This window comes from Pteropus alecto, unplaced genomic scaffold (assembly GCF_000325575.1).
Source record: "Pteropus alecto unplaced genomic scaffold, ASM32557v1 scaffold276, whole genome shotgun sequence".
Classification (NCBI taxonomy): domain Eukaryota; kingdom Metazoa; phylum Chordata; class Mammalia; order Chiroptera; family Pteropodidae; genus Pteropus; species Pteropus alecto.
In genome coordinates this window covers 3680701-3698618 of record NW_006438074.1, presented here as the reverse complement: position 1 = coordinate 3698618, position 17918 = coordinate 3680701, and the positions used below count along the sequence as shown (strand labels likewise).

Here is a 17918-nt window from a genome sequence, read left to right as displayed (position 1 = left end):
CTTTTCATAATTAAACCCACAGACACGTGACTTCATGACACGTCCCATTCTCCTCTTAGAAATACATGGGTGCATCTATTTTTTGAACTAAAATGAATTAAAATTAATTTTCTGAAACATTCATAATTAAGATTATCCACTAAGATAGCTGGGGCTATCCTCAGAGTTGCAAAAAGTCAGTTTGAAATCACATTGCATGAAATACCCTTCGAAGTTCTTAAGTACATTTATGTTTTGTCTCTCTTTTTTAATTCCCTTAGAGTGGGTGTGTGATGGGAATAGAATCAAACAAAGAGGAAATTATAAGGCAGCATCTGTGGTGAATGATAAAAAGGGAAGATACATATGATCACTTTGGTGTTCATGTGACCACTTATCTCTATCCATTTTAGAAACAAACAGAAATTGAATGACAGAAAGTCACCTGTGAGTTTAAGAAACCCCATAAAGTCCTGCTTTCTCTTGGGATGGTTACTGTTGTTCTAGAAACTGGAGGAAGGACAGGCTTCTTGCTGCAGCTGGGAAGCAGCCCTGACTTTTTTTTTTTTAGCTCAAAAGGAGGATACATGTGGAAAGCACTTGTTGGCTGGGAGCTCAAAGCGTTTTCCTTTTTCTGTCCCTGGAGAACCTGCTGACCAAGAGGTAAATTGTCAGCATAACAAGCTCTGCGAGGCAATCTAAATGGGCACTGGCCCGTGCTACTTCTGGAAGGGAAAGGGGATTAAAGGTTTGACAAGCCCAGGAGATCTGGAGACAGATTTAACAGCTATCTGCTGCCCTGAGTAGCAGAGAGGGTCCCAGGCAGGGCTCCTTCTCACATTCCTTGTAGTCCTAAAGTGTCTCCAAACTCTTAAGGAAAACCGCCTAGCTAAGTTGTTGACATTCACAGTGGAGACAAGGACTGAAGGGAACCTGGCCGGGAGGAGGGAAGAGGGAAGAGGGGGCAGCAGGTCTGGACAAGCTGTCAGGGAGAGCTTGGCCAGTGGCCTCAGGATGGCAGTAAAGCTTAAGCCTGAGAAAGGCTGGCTCCTGACTCCTCAGCCCAGTTCTAGGGAGAGGGGCCAGAACTCCGGGAAGTGGGCACTTGCCTGACCCTAAGAGTGAGTACTTCCTTTAACTCTATGCCCTAGGGACCTTGCTGGCCCGCCCTCATCCTGTCTCTACTGGCCCAGCAAGTGGTTCCAAGAGTCTTATGCTGACTACACACTCACTGGCAACTGAGCCACACCTGCGTTTTCCCAGGATTTCCTTATCTTAAGAGAGGAAATGCAAGGCCTGTGAGAAGCTTTCCTCTGACAGCCAACGACTCACCCCAAGGCTGGAGCAGGCCTGGATCCCCTGCTATGGGAGAATTGGGAAGGGCCACCCAGCCAGACACAGGCTTGCCCAAACTCAGGGCCACTTTCCCAAACTAACCTCATCTTCGCCCTCAGTTGCCCTCCTCACACTCCCTCTCCTCTTCTCTCCCCAGACAATGAGATTCTGGACCCAGAAACTGCCATTGCTTATCTCCAAGTGATAAGTGACCTAAGCAAAATAAGCACACATCAAAACCGTATCTCCCAAACGAAAGAGGCTCTCCTACTGCTGTGCACTGAGCCCTGGGATCTCATGGGGCAGACACTCCTGGGATGCACAGGACATTCCTAGGGGCTCAGCATGGTCAAAGAACCTGTGCATAGGAAATAGTGGTTTAAGCTAAAACCTGAAATAGACATCTGGGCTGTAGTGCTCTACCTAAGTCACTTTCAGACTTACCTCTGCACTAAAATCTTAAAAGACAGACTCAGGAATATTTGAATCTATTAACTAGGAAAGGGGCCAAGAGTCATTCTACAACGTGGAGAAATTTATCCCCATCTTCGCCTTTTTGGACACCGTTACTGAGAAAATCTCTCTTTTTTTCTGATTGCCCTCAAAATGGGCCCTAAAAACTCTCTGCCCCTAATAGGAAGCCCCTTCTGAGCATATTTCTTCCCAAGAAACTCAGGATGTGAGTCATAAGCATCCGGGAGCTGCTTCTTCATCCATCTTTGCTGATGCCAGGAGAACACCAGGTTCTATTGCTTATGGGACAATTGGTATGGTTGACTGCATAGTAGAAATAAAATGAACAGGATATCCCTAAGCGTGCACCTGATCCTATTTTAGAGTAGTCGTCAAGCAAAATTCTTCAAAGCTCTTTCTTTTCTTCTACTTGCATCTTCATCAAATTACATTTAAAATTCTAATTCAATCTCTCATTGAAGCCACTGTTGGCTGGGAGCTCAAAGCATTTTCTACTCATCTGCTCTAAAAACTCTCCTCCAAATAGTGGCCAGGACAATAGGAGAAGATATTTGTGTCCCCGCAGAAAAATCTTTATAACAAAGGCATTTTCAATAACCATATTTAATACATATGTGTTATTTCTATAGTAAGATGTGATGGGAGGGGAAAAAAACTGATTCTCTGTGTTCAAGACAGTGACTTAGCTATGTTCCAGACAGACCTTGCTGTATGAATATACCAGCACATAATGAACATTTTTTTTCTGAGTTTCAAAATATGTACAGCCGAGGGAGCCTTTTTCAAGGACTGGCAAAATTAGGAGCACTCTCCCCTCTGGCCTAGATGGTACTTCTATTCCCGATTATAGCAACAAGATAAACATCATAGAGCCTTAAGACAAAAACTGACCCAACAAATTTTACTTTGCCTTTATTTCCTATGAAATGCAACACCAAGCAATATTCACACTATTTCTATTCTCTGCCTGAGGGTGAGATGCTTCAGTTTGAATAGTCTCTAGCCCCAGAACTAGGCCGGCCCTCAATGGGATTGGGACTGAGGACAGAGTGGGCAGCCCATCTGTAGTAGGGCCTCTGTCAACAAGGGGAGATGGTCTATCTCCTTTATTAATTTCCTCGTAACAGAAACTGTCCTCACATGATGACATCCCATTACAACTCATACCACAGGGGACTTGAGAGAATATACATTCCTATTCTAAAACAAAAAGCACGTATGGTTTCTAAACAGAGAGCTATTTTTAAAGGAAATTTGTAGACATTGTTTTCTTTCTTTATTGCAACTATCAGCCTATCTTCTGGGAAGGGCATTCAGATCTTGGAGTTTCATGCATTGTGATCACAACATAAGCACCATAACAAGATGTTTAAAGAACATAGACTCTGATTCCTAGCTGGACTGACTAGGTTCAAGTCCTGCCACTTATTAACTATGAGATTTTAGGTACGTCCCTCAATCTCTCCATGCCTCAGCTATGCGGAACTAATCTCATCTCAGAGGGCTGTTAGAAGGCTTACATGAGTTACTACTCCTACAATACCAAGCACATAGTAAGCACTATAAAAGAGTTTGTAAAACAAATATATAATTACAAATCTATTCATATTATATGCCTCAGACAAGAAGATAAAATCATTTCTTGGTAATGTTAGGAGGTCTCAAGGCCCCACGGGGGATTTCCTAAGGGTCTCCCATAACAGAAGTTCAAAGACTTATAATGTCAGCATCACAGAGCTGAACAAAGTCACAGAGCTAAGACTATACCTGATGTAGGTCCTTATCTTAGAGAACTCTATACAAAATTCATAATCCAGTACAAACTGAATTACTTCCAGAAACTATTATAAACAGTAATTATTTTAACCAAAGGGGTTTAAATTACTTATGCTTTGAGTTGGGTTTTACAGATATTCTTCTGTTGCATTGGACACAGGCACAACTGTTTTATTTTTAAGTAATTTTTAAAGGTGATTTCACACAATTGTTTTTTAAATCTTTAAACTACCAGTTGAGAGAAGAGCTTGAAAGAGTATCTCAAGCTTTCACCTTATGGACAGAACCATTCTCAAGACTACTCAACATGTACCTACGGGCAATGTTTCACCACCTCACTTGGTTAACTAGGGTGACCTTCCTCAATACTACAAATGTACTAATTCAACTGAATGAATGGAATGTTTACTCTATGGTTACTATCACGTCATGAGACCATAATAGGTAGATTTTTATAAGACCTCTCCTTGTGTGTAGGAGGGATTCCTTTGAGTGAATCAGCACAGAAAGCTTCTGAAGTGGGTGGGGACAAAGATCTAAGTAGGAGGGGCTTAAGGGTGTCCACCAGTATCAACCAGCAGCTCAGTTATGAACCCTATGTGCCCTTATACTAACTTGTACTAAAAAAATTGAGAGGCTTTTTGAGGTTCCAGAAGGTCGAGTTTTAATGGACCTGGAGTTTATCCTTACATGAAGCAAGATGTATTTGTTGGACCTGCTTCCCCGGACTAGGAAACAAGATGGCACCCTGAGACCATGTGGGCTAAGAGGCAAGCAGAGGAACTAGGAGGCTAGGAAGTCAAACCTGATGCCTGCAAAGTTATGCTAAGTCTTTAAGAAGAGCAGAGAAACTTAGGGCTGTGTACAAATTTTAGATATTTTTATAGAATGTTTTAAAATAAGGAATCCAGACATGGGTGGTTTAATGTTTTTATGTTAATTATCAGACATTGTTTTCTTTATATATTCCCTTGCTTTTTAAAAACATAACTTGTTCATGTTAACTCTTTCAGCTCTGTTAAGGGAGTTTTCCCCATGCTTTCTCTGGAATAAATAGGGGTACATTTTATCCCTCGGGCCCCAGACAATGGAAAAAGAGGAATCAAAACTGAGAGACGTTAAAGACAAAAACTCAGGAGGAAAACTACTTCTTGACCAGCTAAGCATCTCTCTCACTCAAATCTCTGAACCAGGGGCCCACTTCCCCGCCTCAGAAAACAGCTTTCTCTCTGCCTGCTTCCTGCGACTCTCCCTTCTTCAAAATCCATCTCATAACCAAGACTTTTCCGGTTGTGTCCCATTCGTTCAGTCTCTCCAACTCCCCTAATATCAGCCTTTCTTCATCCTCATGTCCTCAAACATTATCTTTTGTATAGCTGCAGTTTACCTACAAATTTGTTTATTTTATGTTCTTTTGATAAATATTCTACAACATACAGTGTTTACATTGTCCTATTAGGTAGGAAGTTCTTTGAAGGTGAATACCTTCTATCTCCTTTGTAAGGCTCTGCTACAGCATTTATATTAAAAGATTCATCAAGAGTAAAATATCATTATTGTGTTTTTTCAAATGCATCCCTCTTAAAAATCCAAACTACATAAAAGAAGAAAATTCGTAACTCCATCCCAAAGAGATAACATCCATTAACAGTTTAGAATATACCCCTCATCATACCTTGGTCTGTGCATGTACAAAAATTAACAAAAGAAAGGATCTTACTCCACATTATATTTCACAATTTTCTCCTTTTATTTTTACGTTGCTACACAGACCTCCTTCATTTCTCTGAATAGCAATATAATATTCCAAGGCACAGATGTTTCATAATATTATCGATCTATTAATAGATATTTAGTTATTCCACCCATGTCTAATAGACGTTTATATTTTAAGAAAGCTCTCAAATGTGCTATGCACCTGAAACTAATAGAATATTGTGTGCCAAATGTAATTGAAACGTTTAAAAAATATTTTTAAAAAATAAAGCTGTCAACGATGACTCTCTTTTTTCAAGTCTGAGTTTCTGAATAAATGGTGGTAATGTTAATTAAGATAGAGAATACTAGAGAGTTAGTAGTTCTTGGGTCTATAAATTTCTTTTTTTTCTTGATTATTTTTGCCTTAAAATAATATAACCATTAAAATCAGGAACCAGTATCGATACACCACTGCTATCTAATCCTCCTACTTCATTACAGTTTCACTAATTGTCCCAATATTGTTCTTTACAGCAAAAGGATTCAATCCAGGATCACGCATAATATTTCGTTGTCATGTCTCTTCAACTTGCTTCTATCTGAAATAGTTCCCCAGTCATTCCTAGTCCTTAATGGCCTCGAAACTTTTGAAGATTACAAGCTAATTGTTTTCTACAAAGTTGCTGATTTTGGATTTGTCTGGTGCTTCCTCATGATTAGATTTAGGTTATGCATTTTCGTTAGGAATATCACAGAAGAGATTCTGTGTGCTTCTCACTGCATTCTATCAAGAGATACTCGATGTCAGTTTGTCCCATTACTTGTGATATTAACCTTGATCACTTGATTAGGTGATGTTCTCTAGGCTTCTCCACTATAAAGTTACCTTTTTTTCATTTTTAATCATTAAATATTTGTTGGAAGGTATTTTTAATCTGTGCAAATATCTATTCCTCATTCAACATTCACCTACTATGTCTAGCATCTCTTGATGGTTCTTAGCTGAATTATTATTATTATTTTGGTTGCCAAAGTGATTTTATAATTCCATCATTATTTTATGTTCATTAGTTGATATTCTATTGTAAAGAAAAGCTTTTTTCTCTCACCACTTATTATTCATTTATTTATTTCAGCATAGACTCATTGATTCCCATTTTATTTTGTGGCTTATAATCTGTAACTATTATTATTTATCTTGATGCTCAAATTGTACCAGATTTGGCGAGTGCAAGCCTCTTCAAACTGGCTTCTATGTTCTTTTCATGTGTCTCCATTATTCTTCCAGTGCTTCCTTAATTTCTGACACAAAAAGATATTCCAGGCTCATCTTGTACTTTCCCTGCATTAGTCTGAAATCAGCCATTTTTTTAACGAGCCTAGGTATCCTTTAGTGAAGAATGGTATTTAGAAGCCAAGATCTGGGTATTAGGCACACTCATTGCTACTCCCAGAACCTCTCAGACGATAGAGCTAGGAAGAGCTATATTTCTATATCTATTTATATATATTAATTTACAGTTACCTTCGATTCTAATCCAACACCATAGGACTTATTAATTCTAGGTATCTTCCTCTTCATGTCATGACTTCTCTCTCTGATAAGGAGACATCTGTCTTTCATTATTCTCAATATATTTATATTATCAAGGGCCCTGTGTGTAACAAATCTCCTCTTGCTGTCATCACATCCCTGCATAGATGCCCTCATCGCCTCACCTACTCTGGGCCCACTTTCAACCCCTACACTCACACCCTGACAACCCTGTTGATCCATCACCACCCCCCAATCATAGGTGCTGCCTCACTCCATTTGAGTTCCTATATCTGACAGGCCACTGAAACTCCCACTCCTCAATCCCTATTGATGCATACTTTATTCGGCCCATACTAATTGTTTTACACTAACTTTTTCAGAAGGAAGGAAAGGACAAAGAGAGGAAAAAGTTTCCCTGACTGTTTTTAATTAAAAATTAACGCAAATATTATTAAAGATAAAGGAAGACTATGGAACTTTTAGAATAAAGAAGATTAAGGAGACATGACAATTAAATGCAGTGTGGAATCCTGGACCAGAAAAAGGCCATTACTAGGAAGGTGGTGAAATCTGAATAATGTCTATAGATTAATTAATAACATCATATCAATATTAATTTCCTTGTTTTGAAATTGTATTAAAATGATGTAAAATGTTAATATTAGGGGAATCTGGGTAAAAGGTATGTGGGATTTATGTTATATATTGTTTTGCAATCTGCTTCATCATGTCACTCTTCATTATGGACATCTTCCCATTGTTTATCAGTACATAAAAATTTCATCCCCCATGTCAGTACATCTTTTTATAAAGAATAGGGTGGGCTATCCATAAATGTTATTGACTGTTGCCACTTGCCATGAGTCAACTGGCCAGAGAGGGTCGGCCTGACTGACAAAAGAACAGACTTATTCAAGCAGCTGTCAGTATTCAGAGGACACTGTGTTCTTTGGACCTGTTACCAAACCAGCCAGGTCAGTTTCTCCTCCTATTTCAAAGCAAATTTCCTCTCATTCTCCTTGAATTGCCACAGCATTTGGCCTGTAATTGTGCTACAGAGCAGGGAGTGGAGGGGGGAGAAGGGAGTGTGGCCTAGAAGAAAATCTTTCTATAAATACAGAATAATTGTTCACACATTATCATTCCTATCTATCTATCTATTTATCTGTGTATCATCTATATTTTTGTTTGTTTATTTATTTATTTATTTATTTATTTATTTTAATCAACATGCTTAGAGCTTAAACGGTTTGATCCTCGAGAAACTTGTTCAAGGTCACACAAGCCACTGGCAGTGACAGGAAGAAAAAAGGTGAGATGGCTGCACTGTCTTCAGCCAAGAGACAGGCTGTGCCAGACACTGCTATCCCTACCAAGCCCAGAGGGGAATGCCAGAAGCTTGGTGTTTAGCGTTGGCAATTGGAAGAGACAGCTGTATTTTGGAAAGTTACGTGACAGCTTCAGCAGCATTTCCCCACTCTCCCTCAGAAAGATCACCTGAACTCGCTAGATACCTGACTGTCTACTTCACAACCTCAGGGAACCAGTATCTCAGAGAGCTGCCTTTCATTACCTTGACACCCCTTGAATTCCCACCTCAGTCAAATACATGACAACTTCAGATTGTGCTGACCACATAGGGTCTCCATCCACATAAAGAATTCACAAGCCAGGGTTCTCCAACCATTCTACCAACTGGAGCAAGCAGGGAGCTTATATAACTTGATAAAGACAGCAGCAATACACTGAAATTGGATAAAAGGAGTAGTTTGGAGTCATGGGACTATGTCGTTTTCAAGATTCCTTTTCATTCTAAAGTTCTCTATTATGTTCCTAATCAAGGCAGCAATGCCATGGTGAAAAGCATTCATTCGGCATCAGAGAGACTTTGGGATCAGGTTCTGGTTCTGCCATCTACCAGCTAAGTTATATCAGGCAACTTCAGTTTCTCCATCTTTGCAGGGCTGTTGGGAGGTTTCTGTGACCTGATGCAGGGCTCAGCACAGCACCTGGCATAGCAAAAATGCTCAGTACCATGGCTATCATTATTACTATTATTAAGAAATTTATTTTTCTTATCTAGGTTTTTCTAGATACAAGGATCCTTCCTTCTAAATAAAGGAGGATGTGACAATCTGAAGGAGAGGACTGAGCAGACAGTTCCTATTATTTTAATTTAAAAGATTAGCATAGTAACCAAAAAGAACAGTTCTCAGAGGTAATTATTGAAGAAAAGTGAGAGGGGGGCTTAAGTGACTGCTCAAGATCACAAAGCTAATTAGTTTTCAATCTGTTCCTAACCTTGAATTTCTCCTGTGTCCCAGCCAATCATCGCATTCAAGCCACCATACTGCCTAGCTCTACCTCTGCTCTGCTCTGGTGTTAGAAATGTCACTTAAGGACTCCAGATTGTATTAATGTTAAGCTATCATTTATTAAGCACTTAACAATTTGCCTGCCACTGTGATCTAATCATTGTTTATTCAGTCTTTAAAACACTTTGTATGTTAGTATCACTTCCTTATTTTATGGACAGAGAAACTTAGGCACAGAGAGGTTAGTCCCCTTGCCCAAGGTCACACAGTCAGTAAGTCAGAATTCCAGTGGAGATTTAGTTTGGTGGGTCCTAGAGGTCGGAATGCATTATCTCCAGGGTTCCTGTAAGCACTAAATCACAGCTCTATGGATCTTAGGATTCCAAGGTACTCTAAGGCCCCCAACATTTGGAGCACAAGATGATCCCCCTAAAACTTTACCTCTTTGTGCTTCCATGTGGTGATGGAAGTGGATTCACATCAAAGTAAGAGCTAGAGAGGGAAAACCAGATCCATCTCTTGGCAGCAGACTCTCAGCCTGACCTTCTCAAACTGGACAAGAGTAGTCATTCCTTCAGACTTTCTCACATTCAGTTGTATCAGCAAGAGGCTTTCTTCTCAGAAAATCCTCCAAAAACACAATGTGTGACTTACAGCATAATTTGGAGGAAGCCAGTAAGGCTGAGAGCTGAGAGTTGAGTCTGGCAGGGGAGGACTGTGGGTTTGGAATGAAAACTCAGCAGCAGGAAGGCTCAGTACTACCCGGCGGAAAGCTTGATTTCAGCCCAGTGTTTTGGCCCAGTTTTTGTGTGCAAGGAAAAGCAGAAGGTACAATTTGAAGAGTGTTAATAACTAGTAATTATTATTAGCTAAAAGGCCAGCATAGGGGATTAGTGATAGGAGTACAGTATCTGGAATCCAACATACCTATATTTTATTCCCTGATGGGTCTCTTATGAGCTGGGTTGCCTTTGATATGTGATTTACCCTCTCTGGGCCTCAGGTCCTCACTCGTAAAGTGAGGTAATAAGAAAGGTCATTGTGAAGATCCATGTAAAGCATGAAGCCCAATGCCCAGGTAAGTGCTCAATAAATGTCTGCCAGTATTAACTGTGATTCTAAAAAAACAATATTCTTTGCAGCATTACTCCCAAGACCTAGTAAACATTCTTGGCTGATTTCTGTGGCCTCTGTTGGCTAGTTTGACAAACAATTTAGTGTTGTGTCTAAATTGCCTTTCCTAATCCTGGGAAATTGCTTTCTACCTGCCTTTTTAAGAGATGTGTAGAAAATTTTACTTTTCAAAATATTGTCACACATTGCTGGGAGATGTAAAAATAGTACAGCCACTTTGGAAAACAGTCTGGCAGTTTCTTATAAAGTTAAACACATACCTACCATGTGATCCAACATCCCGCTCTGAGGTACTTTTTCCAAGAAAAATGAATACTTATGTTCTCCCAAAAACCTGTATGCAAATGTTTAAAGCAGCTCTATTCATAATGGTCAAAAACTGGGAAAATTCAAAAATGTCTTTCAGCTGGTGAGTGCATAAACGACTAGTACATCCATCAGTGGAATACTACCTAGCAATGAAAAGAATGGACTGGTCACATACGCAACGACCTGGAGGAATCTCAAACACAAAGAGAAAGAAGCCAGACCCAAAAGCCTACATGCTATATACTGCCACTTTCTGTGACATTCTGGAACAGGCAAAATTATAGATGTAGAAAATAGGTCAGTGGTCATTTTCAGGGACCAGGAGTTGCAGTCCCTGACTAGAAAAGGGCACAGGAGAATATTAGGAGGTGATAGAACAGTTCTATAACTTGATTGTGGTGCTAGGGTGCATGACTATATGTGCTTGTCAAAACTGGCAGAAATGTACACTAAAAAGGGTGAACGTTACTTTATGTAAATTACACCTCAATTAAAAGAAAACCAAGACAAAATACTGGCACATACATAATCTCCTTGTATCCCCATATCTCCACCACTTAGGGCAAGTTCTTTGCTATGGGAAGGTAAGGCTTGTAGAGGGAAATGGCACTCTGGTGGAATCTGAACCCCACCCCCCAACACACACACACCACCTGTACCCCTTACGTGGAGCTACCTCCACTCTGATTCGGTAAGGCACTCTAAGACTGTAGCCCCTGCAGTCAGTTCCCCCTCTCTCTTCCCTTTCCCACAAATGCCTAACTTTTTTAAGCCATCAGTTTAAATGATACCAATAGTTAATGAATTAATTTGTTTAAGTTTGGTGATGGGTATCTGAATTCCACAAAGCTTCAGAGAGCTATGTTCCTTCCAAAGTTCTTAGTTTCGTCACAGGGAGGAGACAAAGGAAACCTCTTTGAAGGAACCATGTGTCCTGGCACATGCTCCTCTAATATAAAAGGAACTTGGGGTTTGTAGGCAAAATACTCTTGCTATGGTAAGCAGGAAGTCGGATCAAAGCTGCGGAATCTGTCACACTTCCCAGCGGTGACTTTAAAACTGCCTCTAGGAATACATTTTGCTTTTTGTAGAGTGTCACAATGAAGACCTATTGAACTGCTATTGTTTTAAATAAAAGCAATGGTCTCATTTAACCTCAAACACCTCCATTAAAGATTTTTGTTTGTTTGCTCTTTGTAAGTTGGGTTTTGCCTAAATGACGGAACCCATAATATGTGCAGTTTTATTCCATTATATTGACATTTCTCTTACATAATATAAAATCTATTGTATATCACTAACAGTAGTCAGAGTCATCAGTGAAACAACTTCCATCAACAAACTTATGAGGAAACTTAACTCTGGCGCTAATGAACAAAAAATCCTCTGCTGGCTCTTTCTGACAAAAGCTATGAACAAATGCCTTTGGTTTTCTGACAAAGGAGTCAAATTAGTTCAAGGTCTACAAGTAAGATATAGGCTAAACACACATTGGCCCTTGACATGATCTCCTCTCCACCCTGATCCCTAAGTCCTCAGAATTGTTGAAACGCATTTTGAGAAGAATTCAGAGCTGGGCATTATTAGCAGGGACGGCCCTGACAAAGCACACAGAATAAAGCGGGCCCAGTCTGTATTTTCCATCAACTCCAGAATGGTTATGTCACGTAGGGAAGCTCTCCTCAGCTCCTGGTGAAGGTAAAACTGTCTTCATGATTTTTTTCTCAGTACTTCTAGGAGTGAGTTAACATTGATCAATCCATTCTAACGAATGATGGGTTTGAGATAAACAATTGTTTCAGTACCACAGTATTTATTGTGTACCCACCATATGCTAGCTACTGTGCAAGGTGCCAGGGATATGACTAGGAGCAAACAGGGCATTGTCTCTGACTTCATAGAGCTTATGATCTAGGGGAGATGATAGTCCATTAATAAGTAAACAAAAACCAAATAAAAACAGATGCTGATTCTCTTAGTCTGTTCATGCTGCTATAACAAAATACCACAGACTGGGTGGTTTATAACAACAGAAATCTATTGCTCACAGTCTAGAAGATGGAATTTCAAGGGACTAGACATTCCACTCTGCAGGGAGGGAAAGATATGAAAAGAATATCTGACATCCTTACCTCCTCCTTTATGCCCCTTGAAGAAAGAGTGATTCATCAGATTCACAAATTTGAGAAGAGAAAGTGGTTGCCTGTGGCTCAGCACATTCTCCTTAATCAGCCTTGCAGAATCCAGGAGGACTTCCTGGAGAAGGTAATGGCTATGCCTAAAAAGAGCAAAATGGGGGCAAGTGGGAGTAGATCGGGGGAGATACAATTCAGGGCAGAGGAAACAGCATGTGGAAATCCCTGCAGGCAAAAGGAAACATGGCCCTTTGGATGAAAGGCAAGAAATTCTCCAAAGCTGGCGTACAGAGGGTGAGAGAGAAAGAACTGAAAGATGAGACTGGCCAAGAAGCCAGATCAGGAAGTGCCTCATATGCCAAACTATGGAGTTCAGACTTTATTCTGAGGACATTGAGATGGATGAGAAGGTTTAATCAAGAGAGTGAAGATATTTCATTCCTGATAGATCATTCCAGCTGCAGGGTAGAGAAAAGACAGGAAGGTCGGAAGTTCCCAGCCCTCTCCTTGCTGTGCCTTAGAGATCTTCCTTTTGGACCTCCAGATCCAATTGCCCTGAGTTCCTGTCAGAGGTCCTTTCCATACAGCCCTCTCCCTAGTTCCAAACCACTCATTCCCTCTCCCTTACAGGCTTAGAGGTGGGGCACAGAGCTCCACAATCCCTTCTAGTTTCTTTACACCCTGCCCACACATTTGTAAACAATCTCATTATTAAAAATTCCTCAAATAATCCGAATTTGAGTGTGCTGGCTGGTTCCTTCTAGGACCCTTGAGGTTATACCCAGTCCCTGCCCACCCTCCCCCCACCCCCTCCAAAGCAAGCGTAAGTGACATAGAAAAAGCATGAGACAGTCTTCCTAAGGACTGTGGCTTGAGAAGTTTGCTGCTTAGGAACGATAATGGATTTATTGAGATAGTGGTTGTCTTTTAATAGCCCTACTGTTTTAGTGAGAATGATGCTACTCAAAAAGAAAAAGAATTAGAAATCTCACCTCCCAGAGACAAATGCTATTAACATTTTTGCTGAATATCCTTCTACACATTTTTCTACATATGTATACTTGAATGGATATGTTAAATTTTATATTATGCTCTGTAAAGCCTATTTTTTCACACTCACACATACGCCTTGAGTTTTGAGTTGCCTGTAGAATAATACAAGTAGATGTGTCCAGAAATAAACCGAATACAACAATCTAGAGTTCAAAGTGAGATACACTCTTGGGGTTGCCATCAGAGAGATGGCCATCAAAGCCTCAGGAGGTAGAGGGTGGGAGAGGAATAATGAGGGCCTCAAGAGCCACTGGAACTCAAACACTGACAGGGTGAGAGAAACAAGAGGAGGCAGAGAAGGAGCAGCTATGGAGGTAAGGGGAAAGCAGGAGAGTTCTCAGCCTTCAAGAAAGAGAAGAGGTCAATAGTAAAGAAGGCCACTGTCAGATCAAATAAGATAAGAACTTTGGATTTAGCAATAAAGAGGTAGCTGGTGGCCAAGATAAGAGTGACTTTAGTGGTAGAGTGGAAGCCAAATTATAAAAGAGCTGAGGAGACGGTCTACTTGCCCTCCCCACTTGCTGGTCCTGCTCCTCCTTCATCAGAGCTTCTCAAAATCTAATGTGCATTTGAATCACTTGGACATACTGTTAGGACGCAGGTCTGATTCAGCTGGACTGGGGTGGGGCCTGTATTTCTAACAAGCTGCCTGATGATGTGGATACTACTGGACCAAACTTGAAGTAGCAAGGGGCTAGAGACAAGGCCCAGTCTTGATAAGTTCACATAGGGTTTTACCAAAGACACTTAAGCATGAAGAGAAAAAAATGAATTCTTAGGGTTCTGGATTATTATTCACATCAGAAAAATACTAAAAAAGAAAACTAGAGGAAATTTCTGTTCCCATATGTGTAATTCTTTCTTATGTATATGCCTTGCTCATGAAAGTCCCTCCATTTGGATCACTTAAAAGCTATCTCTTAAGTTCCAAACTTATGAAAATTTTCTAGTTATCTTTTAGTTATTATTTTCTACTTTGATTGCATTAGGTCCAAGAACTTGCTCTCTAAGATCACAGTCCTTTGAAACTTGTCAATATTTGCTTTATGGCTCAGAACATGATCAATTTTTGTAAATGTCCCATGAGAGTTTGAAAAGAATATATTCTACAATTGTTGGGTGCAGTATTTTAGGTCTCTTAGGTCAAATTCATTACTTGGGTTGACAGGTCTGCATATTCTATCAATTTCTTAAAAGGGACGTGTTAAAATCTCCAGTCTCTCCACCAGGAAAGCCTTTCCTCCTCACTTCTACTCGCCCAGGCCACCATCCAATAACTGGGGATTCATGTTTGCTAAAATCTGACCTGGTTTCTGCAGACCCCATTCTTGCCCGGATGGAGCTGACAGCATAAGACTTACCTGATCACCAACACCTCCCCATCACGTTGGACCTGGAAATATTCCTCCCTCCTCTGAGCTCTTACAGTATTCACTGCCTGTATAACTAATTTAACACTTAGTCTGTCTTCATTGCAATTATTTGAATTCACAATTTATTCCCCTATCAGGTTTTAGATTCTAGATGGGCAAAGATTATTCTATTTTTTATATAACTGCTTTATTGAAATATAATTATTGACAAACCATAAAATTCACTCTTGTAAAGTATACAATTCAGTGGAAGACTATCTTATTTACCTTGGCATCCTCTGTAGCAGTGCTTCTCCATCTTGGTTGCACATTGGAATCACCTGCAGAGCTTGAAAAAAATCCTGCTGCCTGGTTCTCACTCCCAAAGGTTCTCACTTAATTGGTTTGGGGTGCAGCCAGGGCACTGGAATTTTTAATAGCCCTAGAGTGATTTCAGCTTACAGCCAGGGTTGCCCTATAGTGCTTTGCACATAACTGGCACCCAATAATTGTTTGTTGCAATAATGAATTAATCCTAACTTCTAATATCTAGCTAATTAACCCATTCAAGAGCTACCTTCCCGGTCTCCCTTATAGCCTATCAGCTCTTATAACAGAATGGTCTGATTATGTCTATCTTTCCCATTTAATGTGAAAGACTAAGACAAAAGCCTTTGGAAAAGATGTTTACTTGCAAAGATATGCAGACTTCGGTAGGATTGGATCACTGAATAAGAAACAAGATATTTAAAGGAAAAAAAGTAAAGGAAAGATTACATATTTACATGTCTCTTCAGCAGGGATGACATGAGGAGCATGTCAAGAAGGTTGTAACATGTATACTCAAATTTCTATATTCAAAAGTCAGGGATAAAATGTTTTTTATTAAGGAATCAGTAACTTATGAGAAAAGTTCAAGGTTTCATCCATTTTGGAGACCAGAGGTAAAAGAGTAGTTCAGCTACTTTGTTTATAACACGGCTGAAAGTTGTCTTGTTGTTTTTTCTTCCTGTGGGACTTGATGTATACTCTTAAAATGGTGGCAGGGCAGTCTCATTTGTTTCCACAGCTGTGAGCAGCATGAAGGCTGGGACTGTTCCAGTCTTACACATTATGGCATCACCATGCTGACACATGTTAGGTGTTCAATATATATTGGTAGAATGGATATGATCATACCTCATACCACAGTGTTTAAGTATGATTTTAACTGGAGAGGGAGCAGCAGTTTCCCGTTTTGATACTTTTTTGCAATTCTTAATTATGGTACTCTGAATTGGTGCACTTCCTAAACTGCCTGGGGTACCACAAACTCAGAAGAGCCTTTTACTTCCACATAAATGGTTGTTGAGGGTCGGGTGGATGGGGGTGGGGGCTGGGAAATGTATAAGCCTCACGTGAGCAGCAAGTATAGTCATTCCGGAAGATTCTCGCCTCTGGGAGCTGTCCCTCAGGGAGGCCCGTCATCCTGTCCCGCAACACCACATAACACCAGCCTTTAGTACCTCCCCACAGCCAGATTCCAAGGGTCCTCGTGGGCATCCTGGGCCGTGGCCCCTATTTTGCTGCAGCAGGATTCCCCCAGCTGGCAAGATATGCCCCAAGGCGCAGTGCAGGGCGACTCAGACATTAAGAAAACAAAGTAAAACCAGTCGCATCAAAGAGAGGCAGCGTTATTTAGGCAGCCGGCTACTCCCCCAGAGGCTCCACCCTGTCCCCTGGGCCCCGCGCCCGGGACTCAGCCGGTGCCCGGCTTCAGGCGCCCCAGCTCCCTCCACGTGTCCTGTCTTCCCAGCAGTCTCCACTGCCGCCTAGCAGGAACCTCCTGACAACTCGCGGTCTGCGGACTACGAGTCCCGGCAGGCACTGGGCCGCTTCTCTCTCCGCCCCCTCCGCGGGACACGCAGGCGCTCTGAGCTCGGTCAACAAGCTGGGCTGGTGCCGACTTCATGCAGTTCCTTACGGGATTTGTAGTTTTTCTGGCGCTAGCCGTGCGGCCAGTCAAAAGAACAAGAACTACAAGTCTCGGCGGCCCCAGCGAGACGAGCCCGGTCACGTGGCAAGGGGCCGACCGGGTGTGCGTGCCGCCGTTGATCGGTGCTGCAGTGAGGAGGTGGTTCTTGCCCGTGTTGTGTGTGTGTGCGTGTGTGTGTGTGAGTGTGTGAGTGAGAGAGCGAGTGAGTGAGTGTGTGTGTGGGGGGGGACTCGGCTTGTTGTTGTCGCTTGACTTCCCCCTCCCCTCCACCCTTCCCTCTTCCCCGCCGCCGCTGCAGTGGCCGCTCCCTGGGCCGTAGGAAATGAGCGATAACGATGACATCGAGGTGGAGAGCGACGTGAGTCCCGGGGCTTCTTCCTTCCCGTGCGGGTTGTCAGGCGGGTACAGCGGCTGGGGCTCTCAGCGGGGTGACGGCGGCAGGGGGCCGGGCAGCCGCCGCCTTCTTCCCCTCCCCCCACCCCCTGGGCTGGGACCGCCTCCTTCGCGCTCCGGGCTTGCACCCCTTCGGGCTCCTGGCCTGAGCGGCCTTCTGAGACTGGAGGTGGGGAAGAGACACGCGGCCTCTGGGACCCCTGCCCTCCCCCCGTGGAGGGGGGTGCTGCGACTTCACGTTCCCACCCTATCCCGCTCAGGATCTGGGGGACAGGGACCGAGTGCGCCGGGATCCCATTGTCCGAATCCTGGGGAAGGGGACGGCGCTCAGGACCTGCTCCATCGGTCCGCGATCCCCTCCTCCCTTGACCTGCGAATCCTGGAGAGAGGGGGTGAGGGAGGAGGGATAAGGTTTGGGAGTGCCCAGATGCCCCGAGCTGAGTGAGGGAAAGA

General features: G+C 42.0%; 1 protein-coding gene across 5 annotated transcripts in view; it reads left to right on the top strand.

Moving 5' to 3' along the window:
- Positions 1-17070: 17070 nt before the first annotated feature.
- The window catches only part of MAX (MYC associated factor X), a 23502-nt gene continuing 22654 nt past the window's right edge, over positions 17071-17918 (top strand). The window contains exon 1 of one of the 5 annotated variants that reach the window (XM_015591964.2): positions 17071-17430. In XM_015591964.2, coding sequence (XP_015447450.1) covers positions 17395-17430 — 36 coding nt within the window. In that variant the 5' untranslated portion in view covers positions 17071-17394. The remainder of the gene's footprint in view (positions 17431-17918) is intronic. The other 4 variants (XM_015591965.2, XR_439233.3, XM_006915128.3 and 1 more) reach the window with 4 other exon arrangements.